Source organism: Hydractinia symbiolongicarpus, chromosome 11 (genome assembly GCF_029227915.1).
Source record: "Hydractinia symbiolongicarpus strain clone_291-10 chromosome 11, HSymV2.1, whole genome shotgun sequence".
In the NCBI taxonomy this organism is placed as follows: Eukaryota; Metazoa; Cnidaria; class Hydrozoa; order Anthoathecata; family Hydractiniidae; genus Hydractinia; species Hydractinia symbiolongicarpus.
Window position 1 is genome coordinate 12,069,697 of NC_079885.1, and position 15,927 is coordinate 12,085,623.

At 33.8% G+C, this 15,927-nt stretch overlaps 1 protein-coding gene across 1 annotated transcript; it reads right to left on the reverse strand.

Annotated features, from left to right (window-relative positions):
* Nucleotides 1–282: 282 nt before the first annotated feature.
* LOC130613981 (cytoplasmic dynein 1 light intermediate chain 1-like) lies at nucleotides 283–12,457 on the reverse strand. The gene is made up of 12 exons (XM_057435359.1): nucleotides 12,336–12,457; nucleotides 5,443–5,516; nucleotides 5,231–5,353; nucleotides 4,331–4,561; nucleotides 3,778–3,941; nucleotides 3,598–3,691; nucleotides 3,286–3,421; nucleotides 2,833–2,944; nucleotides 2,495–2,560; nucleotides 2,210–2,269; nucleotides 2,039–2,125; nucleotides 283–1,882 (listed from the first exon to the last, which is right to left on the reverse strand). The coding sequence occupies exons 1-12, from the start codon at nucleotides 12,392–12,394 to the stop codon at nucleotides 1,703–1,705; spliced, it is 1,386 nt and encodes a 461-aa protein (XP_057291342.1). The 5' UTR covers nucleotides 12,395–12,457; the 3' UTR covers nucleotides 283–1,702.
* Nucleotides 12,458–15,927: the final 3,470 nt, after the last annotated feature.

A 15,927-nucleotide genomic window follows, 5' to 3' on the forward strand; every position in this document is an offset into this window, starting at 1 on the left:
TGAAAAATTTTGGGAAAATATTTTGGTCCCCACACAAAATTATCAGAGAAATTTTTAATCAAACTGAAGGTGGATGCGGCATTTGGGCCAATTAGGTGATCGACTGGATAGCATATCGAGGCTTTCTAACTGCTTTGCCTGCAGTTAACGCGATTCAATCCGCCCGGATTTTCCGAAGCTCTTAGCTTAGATTTTATGCACAGAAGTGTTTGAAGGTGTGCCCTTAAATTTGAACTTGTCGGTTTCCGACATCTGTTGTCTGCTTTCAACAAGCTACCTCTAAAAGAGATGATTTCGCTTTCTATGTACATCAGCGACTGTGTGCATAGACAAACTTTAATAGTCTGAAGATTGTCTTGATTGCTCAAATAAGTCTCTTGGTTGTGTAGTAGCCCAAACACCGGTGTTAAGCTCCGAAATTTGGTTAACCTTCTGGCACATAAAGTTAGTGAAACAAGAATCATGTACAAAATTTATTGACTTACAATCCAGCAAGAGATTTGTCAATTTATTTTTTTATAAAAATAATTTTGTAAGAACAATGAAAATAGGTTTGTTAAAAAATATGAGCAAAATAAGACTTATGGTTAGGCTGAAATTTTACTAATTTTCCCTTTTTCCTGAAAAGTACAGGAAACATGGCAAAATACATTTTTTAACAGAAAAATTCATGTTTCGTTAAATAAATTATAAACGGCTATCTATTTATACAAACAACATTCGTTTTGTTGAACCTTGTTTGTCACGATTAAAATTGTCTGTATTTCTACAAGACGTTTATTCTTTTCAAAACATTTTCTTCAAATATTCTAATTTCTTTAAAATTTGGCACACGAGCCACCGCAACTTCTCAGGGCTTTTTGCTTTTCTGAAGAACATGATAGTGGTCCGTGATAACAGCTCTGGTACCAATAGAAACTGGGGACGAGGAGGGGGCCACGGTACAAAACAGTCACCGCACTAGAGCACAACACAACAATAACATTATATTTCTATTTCCTAACTACACAATGTGTGATATAAGAAAACATATGTGATAGAGAGTGACAGTTTTATTAATTCAACACACTCCGTCACATTACATAGCTACAAAGGCGGCGAATTTTGCAGTGGAGTATATTATGAGAATTCTTCTATCTTTATTACTAAGTTATAATGAGAATATTTGACATGGTAATAACAGACACGATAGAATCTAGTAACAAGGTCGTTTAAAATTACTGAAATAAAGCAGTTTTAAAAAATACATATTATCAACAAATTTCGCGGATTATTTATTTTGCGGGTATCGGTTCCTACATGCACTTGCAAGAGTTTTGATATATCACCTGGTTTTTACTAACGCTTAGTAGAAGAATTAAGTAGTAAATATATTGCATGCAAATATGGAAACTTCGCTGCTTTAGAAAAAGTGTATCGGCAGTCATCGTTAAAGGGAGCCTCCAATATTTTAAAAAACCTTCACCAGGAATATCACTAAGAATTGCAAAATTTAAATAAAATTTTGAAAACAGACATACTCAGTAATTAATTGAAAGATTTTTTATACATGTAACTAGCGAACTCAACAGAAAATAAATTATAAATTTTAGTCGATTATTTTGGGCTCGATAATTCCTTTTATTCACAGTTAACGAGCTGTCATGGATCATTGAATAAACCTGTTAAAACAGATGCGATATTTCTAGTGCGCAGAAAAAAGCTATTTCTCCTCCTTGGGTTTTTTGGACATTTTTTCAAGTTCAGCCTGGACGTCACTTCTGTTAGCCGGTGCTCCTTTCACACCTTTCGTACTGTTCTTATTTAAAAGACTATTAAAGAAATTCGCCAACACAGTCTCGGATGAATTTTGTGCTGCCGCTGCTGTCTTTGTTGGGTCCATCTAAACACAAACACAGAAAGGTTTGTATTATCGAGGCTAAACCCTGCTTGCAAGAAAGAGACACGCAATTATGCATATCTGCAAAATGATCATCAAAAATAAAAATACAGAAACCATTTACTAAAAAGGTTCGCCAAGCGTTACAACCATGCTCACCTTCCCTTTAGCACTTGGTATTCCTTGCCGTTGACCTGTTCTTTGACCCGGGGATAACATTTGTGTTCTCTGAGAACTTCGATGCTCCTATTGATAACAAAAATAATTTGCAGTCGCGAGGTTATTACACACATTATTTAAAAGCATTACATGCACACACGGAGAACACACCGCTTGCTGCTGTGGTCGTTGCGCAGATGACGATGAAGACGGTGCTTTGTTGAGTATTACCTAGATATATAATAAAGATAGTGTGACCAATGAATTCTTATCACACCTAACAAAAAATTAGCAATGTCGGCACACTAGTAAATTTAAATGTAATTCAACGTTGCGATTGCGCCTTCAGGCGTTCAAAGTGCCTTTATTGCCCGGGGCGTCAATTGAAAATTCCGTTATACTAATAACTCTTATGCAAACAAGCTACATCTATACAAAAAATCTTGATCAACTTACGAGTTGTGCTTCTAAAAACTGTTGTTCATCTTCCACCACAACTGCTTCTTTCTCTTGACTTATCGGCTAAACAAAATTTTTATGGACATGTATACAAGTTAAATTGTTTGTTCCAAGCACACACGTGTTATAAATACTAATTAACAATTATTTATACCGCATACGCACAAAGGAAACTCATCGCCATTTTAAATTTCTTGCTCCCATAGAGAAAAGATAAAATATATCTTTACAGAATCATTGTTCCAATTATCCAAACTTGTTAAAAGAGCATGTTCTAAGTTTCCACGATTTTTTATGGACTTACCACCTTGGATAAGTAACATAAAACTACCTACTTTTCTTGAGATTGGCTTGCTAATGTGATCTTTAAAAGAGTCGGCAGAATTAAATGTTTTAATATGTTCGTCTAAAATCTTTATTTTGTTTTCATTGTCCCAACCCATTGGTCTAAAGAAGAAGAGTTTCATATAGCAAGAAATAATGATATACAGCCACTTAAATCATAAACAGTAGTAAACTATTTTGTCTAATGGCAGCGAAATTCTCAGAGACCATTTTTAATTAAAAAATTTTGCGGGAAAAGAATTGTCAAAATTCGCCAAAACCTCAAAAGTTTCTTTCGCAAGCACTCTCGGTGTTACACCCAACAATAAACAGGTGCAACATAAGTCAGCCACGGTAAATTAAACGGTTGTTCCAGGCTAGTGCAAGCTCAGTATTTAGAAAAATAGTCTTCGTCTAGTAAACGCTTGGTAAATGTCATTGACACTCATGCATGTAGCACTTACATAAATATTGCATCTTTTTCAATCACTTGTGGTTGTACGGTGAGTGAAAAACCGTATATACGATGAACCAAATATTTATATAATAACGACGTGTTGCATGACTCTTTCGATGATGTGTACAACAAACCAGCTCCACCTAAGTATCATGTTAAGGTAAAAAAAGAAAATGAGGGAAAGAAGAAGAGAAAGAATCAGAGGTCACGAATATTTACTTGAAGGATTAAAAATGCATTCCTATCTGAGAGCTCATTTAGGTACATAGCATTTTCACAATATTTAATGACATTGCAAATTTTATATAAAAAAGGATACATCTTAAGCAGAAGTTTCGTAAGTGTTTTTGAAGAAAGTCAAAATGTTCTTCTCTGTATTCCCATTCTTTCTCCAGAACAGACATATGATCCGACTAAAAGAAAAACAGACAATAAATATCAGAATAGCAAATTAAGAAAAAGTTACAGATATAAAACTTTACAATTAATCAGATTTTACCTTGGCAGCAACTACAACAACCGGTATTCCTAGATTATCAACCAGCACATTTTCTCCTAACGGCAGTACAGGTTCTTCCTCTTCCTCACCAGGGTTCGATCTTGCAGATTTCGGTTCTTCATCAGTTATATCTATTTTTTGAAAGTCTTGAAATTCTTTTACAACTAAAAAAATATAACCAAATGTATTATGCTATAAGTATGAATTGCACCTTTAGGGTCTAAATATTGTTGCAGTTCATCATTAAAGAAACAAATGAGGACTGTACGAGCTTTATAACCACATTTTGTTACATAATTATTTCAGATGCAATTGCATGATATCTAAATAGCGTTGTAGTTCACCATAAATTAAGATATGGCAAAAAAATGACAAGCCACAAATTCTAAATATCACCAAATTTCGGTTAAACTCATGATAATATTTAACCAACAAAGTCATCTTTAATTAAAAATGTTGAGACTTGATATTCTACTCTCGAACTCACATAAAGCAAACCTCAAGAGCTTAAACAAACTTGCACGTTCACAAAATTTGAAGTGTTGTTACTTACTTCCCCGTTCCATTTCGTTTAATTCTTTAGCTGATAACTGAAGGGAATGTATGTGTTCCCTTAAAATTCTACACCAGTTTTCAAGACTGTCTATAATGTTCCATGGCTTGGCCATATCAACACATATTATTATTGTCACATTTTTTACAGTGTCTTTTGTTACAACATATTTCAGCAAGTCTTTATAATGTTTGTCGCCATCTTGAATCCAAATACTCAACCTTGTGTGCTCTATTGCAAGTAAACAACAACAAAAAAGTAAGTTAATTTAATAAAGACAGCTTATGCAGAGAACTACAACAAATGATTACTTGCTGCTGAAATTATCCTATTAGTTATTACTAGTATAAAAATTATGTTCACCTTAAAATGAATTACTCCTAGGAGACTGGACTGGGCCTTTCTTATGCCTTAAACAATTGGGATTTTTTGTGGCTATCTCCTAACTTTACATTTTTTTACTTTGATTATCTTATTTGCACAAAATACATTTCACAATTACAGCATTTAAAATAACAGCCAGTCAATGGTCACCAACCACTTAAATTTGACATACCAATTAAATGTGCCCTCTTACAAGCGAAAAGACACCCCACAAATTTAAGCAAAAAACGGCAAAAAATAAAGTGTATAACTACCAAGAACTGTTAGCAGATAAACAATCAGTATTACAGCCAAAATTTTTGACTTGACCAGCCATTCTAAGTTCTGGGCAGTCACTGTGAGCGCCAGATATAAAATATTTACTTTAAGCAATGCGATTAAGACCAATTATGTCCCTTTTATATCGATATTGAAAATTATTGATTAAACAATACCTCTGATACATGCTGATCACTTATACATGTGAAACAAAGCAACAACAAGTCAAAAAAGGAGAATCAACATTAAAGCTAATACCATCTCTTTCTTCATCATGAATATTCAAGTATGTATATTCAAGTCCAGCTCCTTTTTTTAATTCGTCATCGCCAGGAGTCCGTAATCTCGTGATTAGACTAGTTTTTCCACATCCATCATCACCTAAAAATTTTTTATAGTATTTTAATTTTATTGCACTAAAATAATTCTAGCAATATAAAACAATATTATAAACAACATTGAAAAATCACCTAACACCAGCACACGTTTATTAGGTGCTAATCTTCTTAATGACTGAGCAGAGACTTCATTCAGAATTTGTTTCCTATACGAAAAAACAAAAACAAATTATATTCCTCCAGTATAGCGACCAAAAAATAATCTTTCTTTTGTCTCATTTAAAACAAAACCACATAAAATGAATTGAACCACTGGTGTTTATTAACCAGATCGATTTACGCTTGACACCAATGTCAAAATTCGCTGTATGACACCCAACATTAATGCAATAAGCTTCTTCATCATTTGTGCTATATTTATCGTGTATGTAGTGATTTCACATTAACTTGAAGGAGAGTATACCTTATTCAAAGAAATTAATGAGGCACAAAGATAAGGATCATAAAATTAACACATGAAATTAAAGCTTTAACATGAAATAAAAACTTTTTTTAATAAAACTTGTACATGCGGTGTGCTAAAGTCACCAAAAAATTTGTTAGTAAACGTCTTGTTTTATTATTCAACATTGACTACTACATCTTGCGCTACATCTTTCACTTTTTAAACATTAAAAGTTGTTAGAGGGTTGTTAGATTAAAAGGGGTTAAAAGTTTAAAAGACTCCTAATTCAGTTATAGAATATTTCTTTTATAAAGCATGTCAAAATTTCATTTAAAATGAAAAGCTCTTGCAGGCTAAAAGATTTTGGATTCTTGTTTGTGTGTAACTTTGTTCCCTATACTAGGTCGCCAGTAGCCTGTTTTGTGCAGAACTTCTACAATGTTATTTGGTTATTTGAAATAAATAGGTATTATCCCATGGTATTATCTTGAACTTGCAAAATGTTTATGTAGTACAAAATATACAAAAAGTGATTTGTGAAAATTAATACTTTAACAATACTTCACTACGTTTTAGCATATCAATTTATTAAATATCATTGCTTGTGGTGTAGCTATACTTTGGAAATGTTTTATTATACCTGTGACATGAGTAAAATCTTTATCAAGTTTAAGATAACTAAGATTTGACCATAAAGTTGGATCATACAAGTTAAGGTTTAAGACTACGTTCATTGGTATAAAATTAACAATAGAGACTAAATGTGATTCCGTGGTATAATTATTTAGACTAGGAGTCGAAACGCCGTGTGAAACCACAAGTAACTGTGTTACCTGGTGTTGAACGCCTGGAAGAGAGATTGATGAGAACTGTAAACTGTGCCACACATTCAGGTGAAGCGCTTTCATCATCATCATCATTCTCGGCTTAACGTCCGTTTTCCATGCTAGCATGGGTTGGACAGGGTATATTAATGACCCTCTTCCAATCTGATCTAGACTGTGTTAGATCTAAACTCAACTTCCTCTCTATCAAGTCTGTCCTTATAACCTCCTGCCAAGTCTTTCTCGGTCTGCCTCTGGGCTTTGCCACAGGAACTATCAAGTCTCTACACTTTCTTACCCAATTATCCTCCTCCATTCTTTCCAAGTGCCCCAGCCAATTCAATCTTCTTATCTGGATAACATCTTTAATTCTACGGAGACTTAACCTGCTTCTTAGCTCATTTGAACTCTTTCTGTCTCTCAGACTGGCGTTACACATCCACCTAACCATTCTTATATCATTCCTTTCTAAACGGTCAAGATCTTCCTGCTTCACTGACCATGTCTCACTACCGTACAACATAACACTTCTTACACAGGCCTCATACAACCTACCTTTTACCTCAATTGACAGGACTCTGCTAGTCAATAAAGGAAGTAACTCTCTAAACTTTTTCCAAGCAGAACCTATCCTGCAAGTAACACTTCTTCCAACACCCCCTTCACTGCCCAACATATCACCTAAATAACAGAAGTTCTTAACTATCTCTAACGAGCCACTGTTGTACATCATTAAAGCTGGAAATACTTCATTCTCTATAATCTCACCTTTGCAACGCTTGCATACAAACTGTATGCCAGCTCTTAACCTTCCACTAACACTACTGCACTTCTTATGTACCCAATGCTTGCAAGTCTGACAAAAATTGAGTTACTACCAACCCCTTTCCTGCAAACTCCACAAGGCCACTTTCCAACTACAAGGTCACACTTGGCTGCAATGCTACTTATCATGACTTTAGACTTTGCTGTGTTTACCTTCAGCCCTTTCTCTTCTAGTCCTTTCTTCCACTTCTCAAACTTTTCAACTAATTCTTCCATCGACTTTGCTATGAGAACCAAATCATCTGCATACAATAACTCCCATGGACAACCTGTTCTGAACTCCATCGACAGCGCTTCTAAGACTAGAGTAAACAACAAAGGACTAAGTACAGAACCCTGATGTACACCAACATTTACACTAAATTCATTACTAAGTGAATCGTTAATCCTGACACGACTTCTAGCATTGCTGTACATGACTGAACCATCGTAACTAGCCACTCATCCACACCTAATTTTCTCATAGCCCACCAAATAACTTTACGTGGCACTCTATCAAAAGCTTTCTCTAAATCTACAAAGGCAAAATAGAGATTCTTTCTCTTTCCTAAATACTTTTCCTGAAGCTGTCTAAGTAAAAATATTGCATCTGTAGTGCCACGCCCTGGAACAAAACCAAATTGCATCTTATCTATATCAATTCTTTCTCTAAGTAACTTATCAATCACTCTTTCAATAACTTTCATTACTTGATCAACCAACTTCAAACCTCTATAGTAATTTGGTTTCGTTTACACCAACAACATAGGTTAATATAATTATTATCTTGGTTGTAATGTCTATTCTCAGTTAAGGAAAATACACACTTGTCCTAGTTAAACTCTTATATATGTAGTCAAATCATTTATAGAATGAAAAAGGTCATAGTAACCTTTTCGATAGGGCAAATTGGTCCTTTAAATCATATGTATAATATGCTATATATTTACATATGTGTCTTGTTTCACAGACTTTTTTTTGAAGGGAGTGGTGGTCTAAACAATTTTACAAAGATTATTTTCGTATAACAAGTGAGAAAAATCTCTCATTTTTGTTTAACAAATATAACATATATTATTTTCAGGGTGGTTGTGTGTGGGTCAGACAGCTTCATAATACACTTCTTTGCTGCACAAAAATGTTATTTGCTGCAACCTATGGAACTTAATAGCCATAGCTGACAGGTCAAACTTTGTCACACAAAATGTATATATTTCTGTGTTATGTTATTTGTTTACTTCTCAGTGGTAAGCTTTTCGGCTCTTGCATTTTATCTATGTAGTATAGCGTATAATGTCCATATTATGTAAACTTCTTAATTCCGTAATTTCACTTTTCTCAGTAACTTTCTCTGGCAACACTGGATGGCTATCACATGATATCCTGAGTCTTACATATAGGGTGTACCATATTACCACTTTCACCACTACCGAAATGTGTGCACTTTACGGAACAGACAGCTTAAACATCACTGGGGTAGATCATAGATTTCTGTATATGATTTTTGTAATCGTTAAATATCAAACAACCTTATATTATTATGAAACTAAACAAGATGGAGAATACTTTTAGGAAAACATTTTCATTGCCACGTGTGCTCTCCTCCACAGATTCTCTTTGGTAATTCACTTAACCAAGTTTTCCTAAAGTCGCATCAGTTTTTTGAGCAACAGAAAAAGGTACACATGGTGATTTTTGAAGCGACTAATACAGTACAGTCCAGATGTAAGCGTACGCGTACGCTCAAGTTTCACACCTTTTTCTCGGAGGCGGTAGTTGTTTGTCTTTTGTTCTTATTAATTATCTTGCGAGTCTTGTAAGTCATTAACTTGCGCGTAATAAACAAAAGATTATCGATGAAAAAATAGCTTATTATAACTGCGCGTAACTATTGTTAAATAGTGTTAACATAACTATTCCCAATAGCATAATTGCAAATGTTATCAACTCTATCAATGTGACACGAAGAGCCATTGTTTAATATTTTTATTAAACAAATGTTTTGCGTGGAAACTAAATAAACTAGCGAGAAGGCATTGTTGGTTGCGCGGGTTAAATAAAGCTTTTAAGAGATAGAAATTATTATATTTTAACAAAGATTGAAACTTTAATTTTACTAGAAATGTTTTTTTAGATTGCATTTTAAAACTTTAAAAACGAAAAACGGCGATAGAAATGTTTTTTTAGATCGCATTTTAAAAGTTTAAAAAACGAAAAACGGCGATAGAAATGTTTTTTTAGATCGCATTTTAAAAGTTTAAAAAACGAAAAACGGCGATAGAAATGTTTTTTTAGATCGCATTTTAAAAGTTTAAAAACGAAAAACGGCGATAAAAAATGTTTTTTTTTAGATCGCATTTTAAAAGTTTAAAAACGAAAAACGGCGATAGAAATGTTTTTTAGATCGCATTTTTAAAGTTTAAAAACTAAAAACGGCGATAGAAATGTTTTTTTAGATCGCATTTTAAAAGTTTAAAAACTAAAAACAGCGATAGAAATGTTTTTTTAGATCGCAATTTAAAAGTATAAAAACGACAAACGGCGATAGAAATGTTTTTTTAGATTGCATTTTAAAAGTTAAAAACGAAAAACGGCGATAGAAAAGATTCGTTATATCACATTTTAAAAGTTTAATAACGAAGAGCGGCGATAGAAATGATTTTTTAGAAAGTTAAAGAACGAAGAACGGCGATAGGAAAGCTTCGTTAGATAGTGTTTTAAGTATTTAAAATGTTATCAACTCTATCAATGTGATCCATTGTTTGATAGTTTATAAAATAAAAGATTTGCGCGAAAACTAAATAGACAGCGAGATGCATTGTTTAAATCTTTTAAAAGATAGAGCTGTTGCGCTGAAAAAAAACAAAGACAATGTTTTTAACAATAAAATGTAGGTGATACTATAAAACGTCAAAAGTTATATTTTTAGATTTTTTCTTTTTTCGGTATTAAAATTTAATTTGTTTTCGAAGTCTTATCACGAAGGGAAAAGTCCCGAACGTAGGGTTTTCCCGTTTGCGTAGCTAAACGTTGCTTTTTATAAAAAGAACTTTTAAAAGTTTCGCATGTTAAAAAATATATTTCGACGATAAAGAAATATTACTAAAAGTTTTAAAAGTAGCATTAGTTTTTTTTTAAATATTTAGATCATTGCATTTCTTGTTTTTTAAAAGAGCTTGTGTTTTTTAAATATATCAGATTAAAATCGCGTTACTATAATTAGTTTCGTTGTTAAAAAAAATTAAAATTCAATGGCCTTCGCGTTTAATTTTTTCTCGCGCGGAGTATTGTTTTTAAACAATGTTTCTTGCTATGCTTTTGTTTTTAACACGAAGCAATTATTTTCGTGCAATTTGAAAGGAACTCGCTATCCTATTGTTTTTTTTAATGAAAGCAATTATTTTTGCAAGTTGAGCGTACGCGTACGCTTACATCTGGACTGTACTGTAGCTACACCTGATACAAATCACCAAGTATTGCAACAATTTTAATAATAAATTAGGGTTTAGAAATAGTTCCAGTAGATCTCACATTGAAAAAAAAAAACACATGGAATTAAAATGAAAAAGTTCTTCTTCAATATGACTTACACGCATTATACTTGCCCGTCATGATCAGAGGTCTGATTGGGGTGAAGCATTCTCTGTTGAGAATGAAATACGGATGTGCTGTGATAAATATTCACCTATATGTATACACACCATCCGGATAAACTATCTGAGTTCATCACTAACATATTCTCCCACATAGTGTAGGTTCGTCTGCGGCTCCTAGTTCTGGGGACTGCGGATCGAATCCCGCTCACTGTTATGTTAGTGATGAACAAAGTAGTTCTTCTTCAATATGACATGGAATTAAGATGTAAATCACGGAACTAGGACGTTTCAGCTGATTTCTTTTTCACTTGATCCTACACAAACAGTCACAATAAACACCAGTATTTTTGCAAAGTTGTTCAAGGAGATGGCTTATAGTCAAAACCATGAAGTTACGTGGCAAGTGGAGTTGCCAGATCGTCGCTAGAACCGTTTGTTTAAATTATCACATAAATAGGATGGTATTCTTGGATCTGCGTTAACATCATCAAATGTTAAAAGAGGAAACAAAATAATTTAAAGAAAATCAGTGGCATATTTGGATTTAAAACCAAAATTATATATATAAGAATGGAAATTTGGAATACCATACAGTCAGGTAAAACTTTTAAATATGCTGTTACAGTATAATTAATATGGTACCTTCAAATTAAATGTGCAATATAAATTAAATTAGCGACTCACTGTTGGCAACGTAGATTTAGTGGCGCTGTAGCTTAGTGGTCATAACTCTCATACCTTGTGCAGGAGACCAGGGTTTGATCCCCCTTGCAGTGATTCAATATGGGCAAGTCTGTTACCATAGTCTGGGGTTAACCCAAGCCTTGTCAGGGAATTAAATTTTATAACAGTTTGACCGTAATATTCTACAGCATTGAAACAATTTCACTGGATTTGATTTGTGTGGCCATTTTTTTATAAAATATTAAAAGTTTGAGTACTAAGAAATGCAGTTTACTTAATGAATAAACTTGAAAAATTTGAATGTTTTTATAAATTTTGATTCTGAATTTTAACATGTTGGTCATTTTTGTTGAAAATGATCAAAAAATTTTAAGCATGTTAACCTGGAGCTTAAATTGGGATGAGTTGAGGAGAAACAACCTCATCAAACTTTTTATAGTTTTATTTGTGAACCAGGAGAAAAGTATTGGCTATAGCCAGCTAAAAATTCTTTTACAGCTTAACAACTTAGCTAGGAGGTGAAGAGGTGTGGCTGATTTTTTTTAAAAAAAGTACGCAAAACTTTTAGGGAAATATATACAAGCAAGTTAACAACGTTTAGCACATTTTCTTAAAAAAATAAAACTCCCTAAGCAAAAGCACGAAAACAACAAAAAGAAGCTGAATACAAACCAAAAATTTTCCTTATCTTTATCTTTTTCAAACAAATTATCCTCTCTGTCATCCGCCATTTTAGTTTATTCTATGATTTGCAGCATCTTGAAGGAAGATGCTTTATCCAAAATGCGATTCCGTGGTTTTAAATTTAAATTATTATTAAAAATTACGTCATTCAAATATGACGTATTGTTGCGTAATTCCTAAAATGCATTGGGTGCGCATTTAGCAGGAGTTTGCGGAAAAGCCTGGAGGCACACGCACGTGTTTTGAGATTTTGTATACCGTTGAAGTTTTCAACTAAAATAAACCTTTCGAACTGTAATCCATGTTCAATAATGGAAATAAATAAAACGAATAATGAAAATCTAGATGGTAAGTTGTCAAAGTTTTTTTTATTATTCTTGGATATTATAAAGAAAAAATAAAAGCTAGAAATAAATCAAATCGAAAATTTTTTTCTACCGGATACTTTGTGGAATGCGAATGTCCAAGCTTTGTCACGAAGGAAATGGTTTTGTAAAAAATGTAAATAAATTTCTTCCAAAAAAACACATCATCATTCAACATTTCTTTCCTGTTTTACCCAAAAATCTACTTCCGCAATAAAATCTGGGTTAGTCGGGGATCTGGGTAATAATGCGACTAAAGGAAGCCATATTTAATGCCGAAGTATTTTAAATAAGAGTTAATTTTGAACCACGGAATGGCATTTTGGATAAAGCATCTTCCCATCTTGAATCCGTATTTTCTGCTAAAATATCGGAAAAAGGGGATGTTATCTTATACGCCTTGCCCCTGGCGGCGATTCAATATGGGCGAGTGAACCGCCCGGGTTAACTAAGCCATATTGAGTAAAATTGGGGAGATGACGCACTTTGTGCCCGTTGGATGTTGCAGGGAGTTGATGGTAGAGCGCGGACCCTAATTGAGTCTGCGTAGTCCAAAATGAGCATTAAATACTCTAGGACTTCCTATCTAAAGCCACGGTCCCTCACTTGAAATGATTAGACAGGGAATATCCCTTGATATTTGTGACGCTATCCTATCCATGTAAAATATGCACACACCTCTACATCCTGTCATAGCCACCACGGGCGAAACTATTACGAAGGAAGCCTACCTTAACACCTCGCGCCCCCAGTGCCAAATGCACTTGTCTCATATTTCAACTACCATTCCACGGCATAGGGAACGCAAAAACTGCCACAATCGCCAAACAAGAGGAGCTTCTAAAACATAGGTTCAAGCTTCCCTCAACACGGAATTTGGAAAAAAAGCAATCTCGTTTATAGCATTATATATAGTGTTGAATAATCTTCCAGACCAAGCGACCTGTAATGAAAAGTCTGCTTTTTTTAAGGCTTTCATCTCTAATGTATTTGGCAAATTCTAATGAAGATCACTTTTTAATTTATTAATTTTTTTTTCATTTCAGTTTTTACACATTATAAGATACTTTATTATGTTTGATTTAGCTGACGCAGTCTAAGGTTTATCATTTTTCTTCTTCTTTTATTGTAGTGACCCCTAGTGGAAACAATTCACAAACCACAGATTTGCGTGGTTTTCTGCGCTAGCCACTTTATATTAATTATTGTTATTACTATTATTAATTAGGTTTTTTAATATTTGAACGGAACCTGCAATGCAAAAAATCTAACAAGCCTTGGAGATGAGAAGCTGGAGAGTGCCTAATTCTCGTCCCCAGGGTTTGTTGTCTCAGCTAGAAACGAAATTCAGAAACCTTAGGTCATACGGAGCTATCATATAGCTTCCAATTTCAACAAAGAAAGTTAAACATGTGGGCTAAATAACCTGGCTATCCACCTAATTTCATCCACATGGAATCTTGTATCTTTCTGGCATATCGAAGCGGGTGAATAGCTATCCACCCGCTACTGCTGTGAGGTAACATTTTCAGGAATTATGATGTTATCAAATCATTAGATGCTCCATGAAAACAATTTTTCAAAACACCAAAACAGGAAATTATCGTTGAATTACATTTTGTTACATTAACGAACAAATTTTTTCATAATTTTTAGCACATTTTAAGAGACTTAACCAAATAGCCGAAGTCCTAAGTCCACCCTAAACATTGACAAGTGAACCTTGACAAGTTTAAAATGTTATTTGTGGTGGCAAACTTCAAAATTGTCTTAAGATATTTTGACCAAAATTGTAGAATAAACCATCCGGCCATTGGTTCAAAACACACTAATATCTTACGGTTAGCTTTTGATGTCCTGAAAAATGACCTGAACGACTCTGTTTGAAACTGATGCTTGATAAAATCATGTGATTGGTGCAACTATGGCGCAAAATGAAAGACTAGTTGCTTTTTTTCCAGAACACTAAAAAACCATGTGCCGAAGTTATATTACGCTGAAAATAGACCATCGTGGAGTCATTACGAGCTCGGAGACATTAATAATTGGGACTTTATGTCAAGCCCGAAATCTTTTGATTTTATGTTGCATAATTCTGGAAAAAAAATTGATGGATAACGGAGCTTTTAATTTACAAATTCAATATGTGGTACCGACCCGGAAAGTAAATGCATTAACCAACATCTTATCAGGAATTAATTCATGATCTGCTATAATCTACACCAACTTACAACTCGTCGAATAGTCGAATCCCATCCTGGTATCACAAATATGCTACATTTTACAAAGTCACGAGACTTTGCCTTATGTAGTAAAAGATTTCAAAAAATTATCAATAATATGACTGAAACTCAACTTAAATTTCAAAAGGCAACAGGACAACTTAAAACAATGCAACCATTCCAATAACTAGAAATTACCTTCGAAGGATCATTCCCCTCATCCAGCGTCCCAAAATGCATGCTGAACTGTCATTGTCAAACGTTCAAGATTTTCTATTGCTTTTTCTTACAGAGATATGTAAAGTGAGGTAATGATATGTTTCAATCAACTTTTCTCCGTGTTTAGTATACCATGTTTTGTGTAGAACAAATAAGCATTTTTTTCCTAAGATTATCTTCCTAATAAAGTTATACAACACCTATGCCAAACGAACAAGAATTCCTAAGTGCTGGTCGAGTGCGATAAGTTCAAGACCTATTTACACAGTTTGAAATGTTCACTATTTAACCTCGTCGTATTTCGTTTTGAAGAACGAAGAGATAAAGACGACACGAAGTCTAAATGTGCAAGGCTTATATATGGTATTTAGGCTAAACACGTGTGCTTTTGTCATATAAGTAAGCCCTTGTGGCTAAAATTATCTTATCAGCTAAGGTGCATTTTATTTTAAAATCAATTGGTACGTAGATTTAAAAAAGTTATGGCCTTGAGACAGCATCAAGAGTAGGTCGACACTTTTTCTGTTGTGACCGTTTCTATAAAATATCTAGAACAACCTCGTTCCAGGGATTCATGCCTTTTTAAAGTGTTTGATTAGGCAACAAACCCTGTGAACGAGGATGTATCTAAAAGTAAAAGTAGGCGCATATTGACCATTAATTATAATTGCGCTTTAACACTTTTCCATTTTATCCGTATAAAACTTATTTTAGTAGACTTTAGTGTGAATAGTTGATGTGAATACTGCGCATTCTCGTTGTTGGGCAATTATT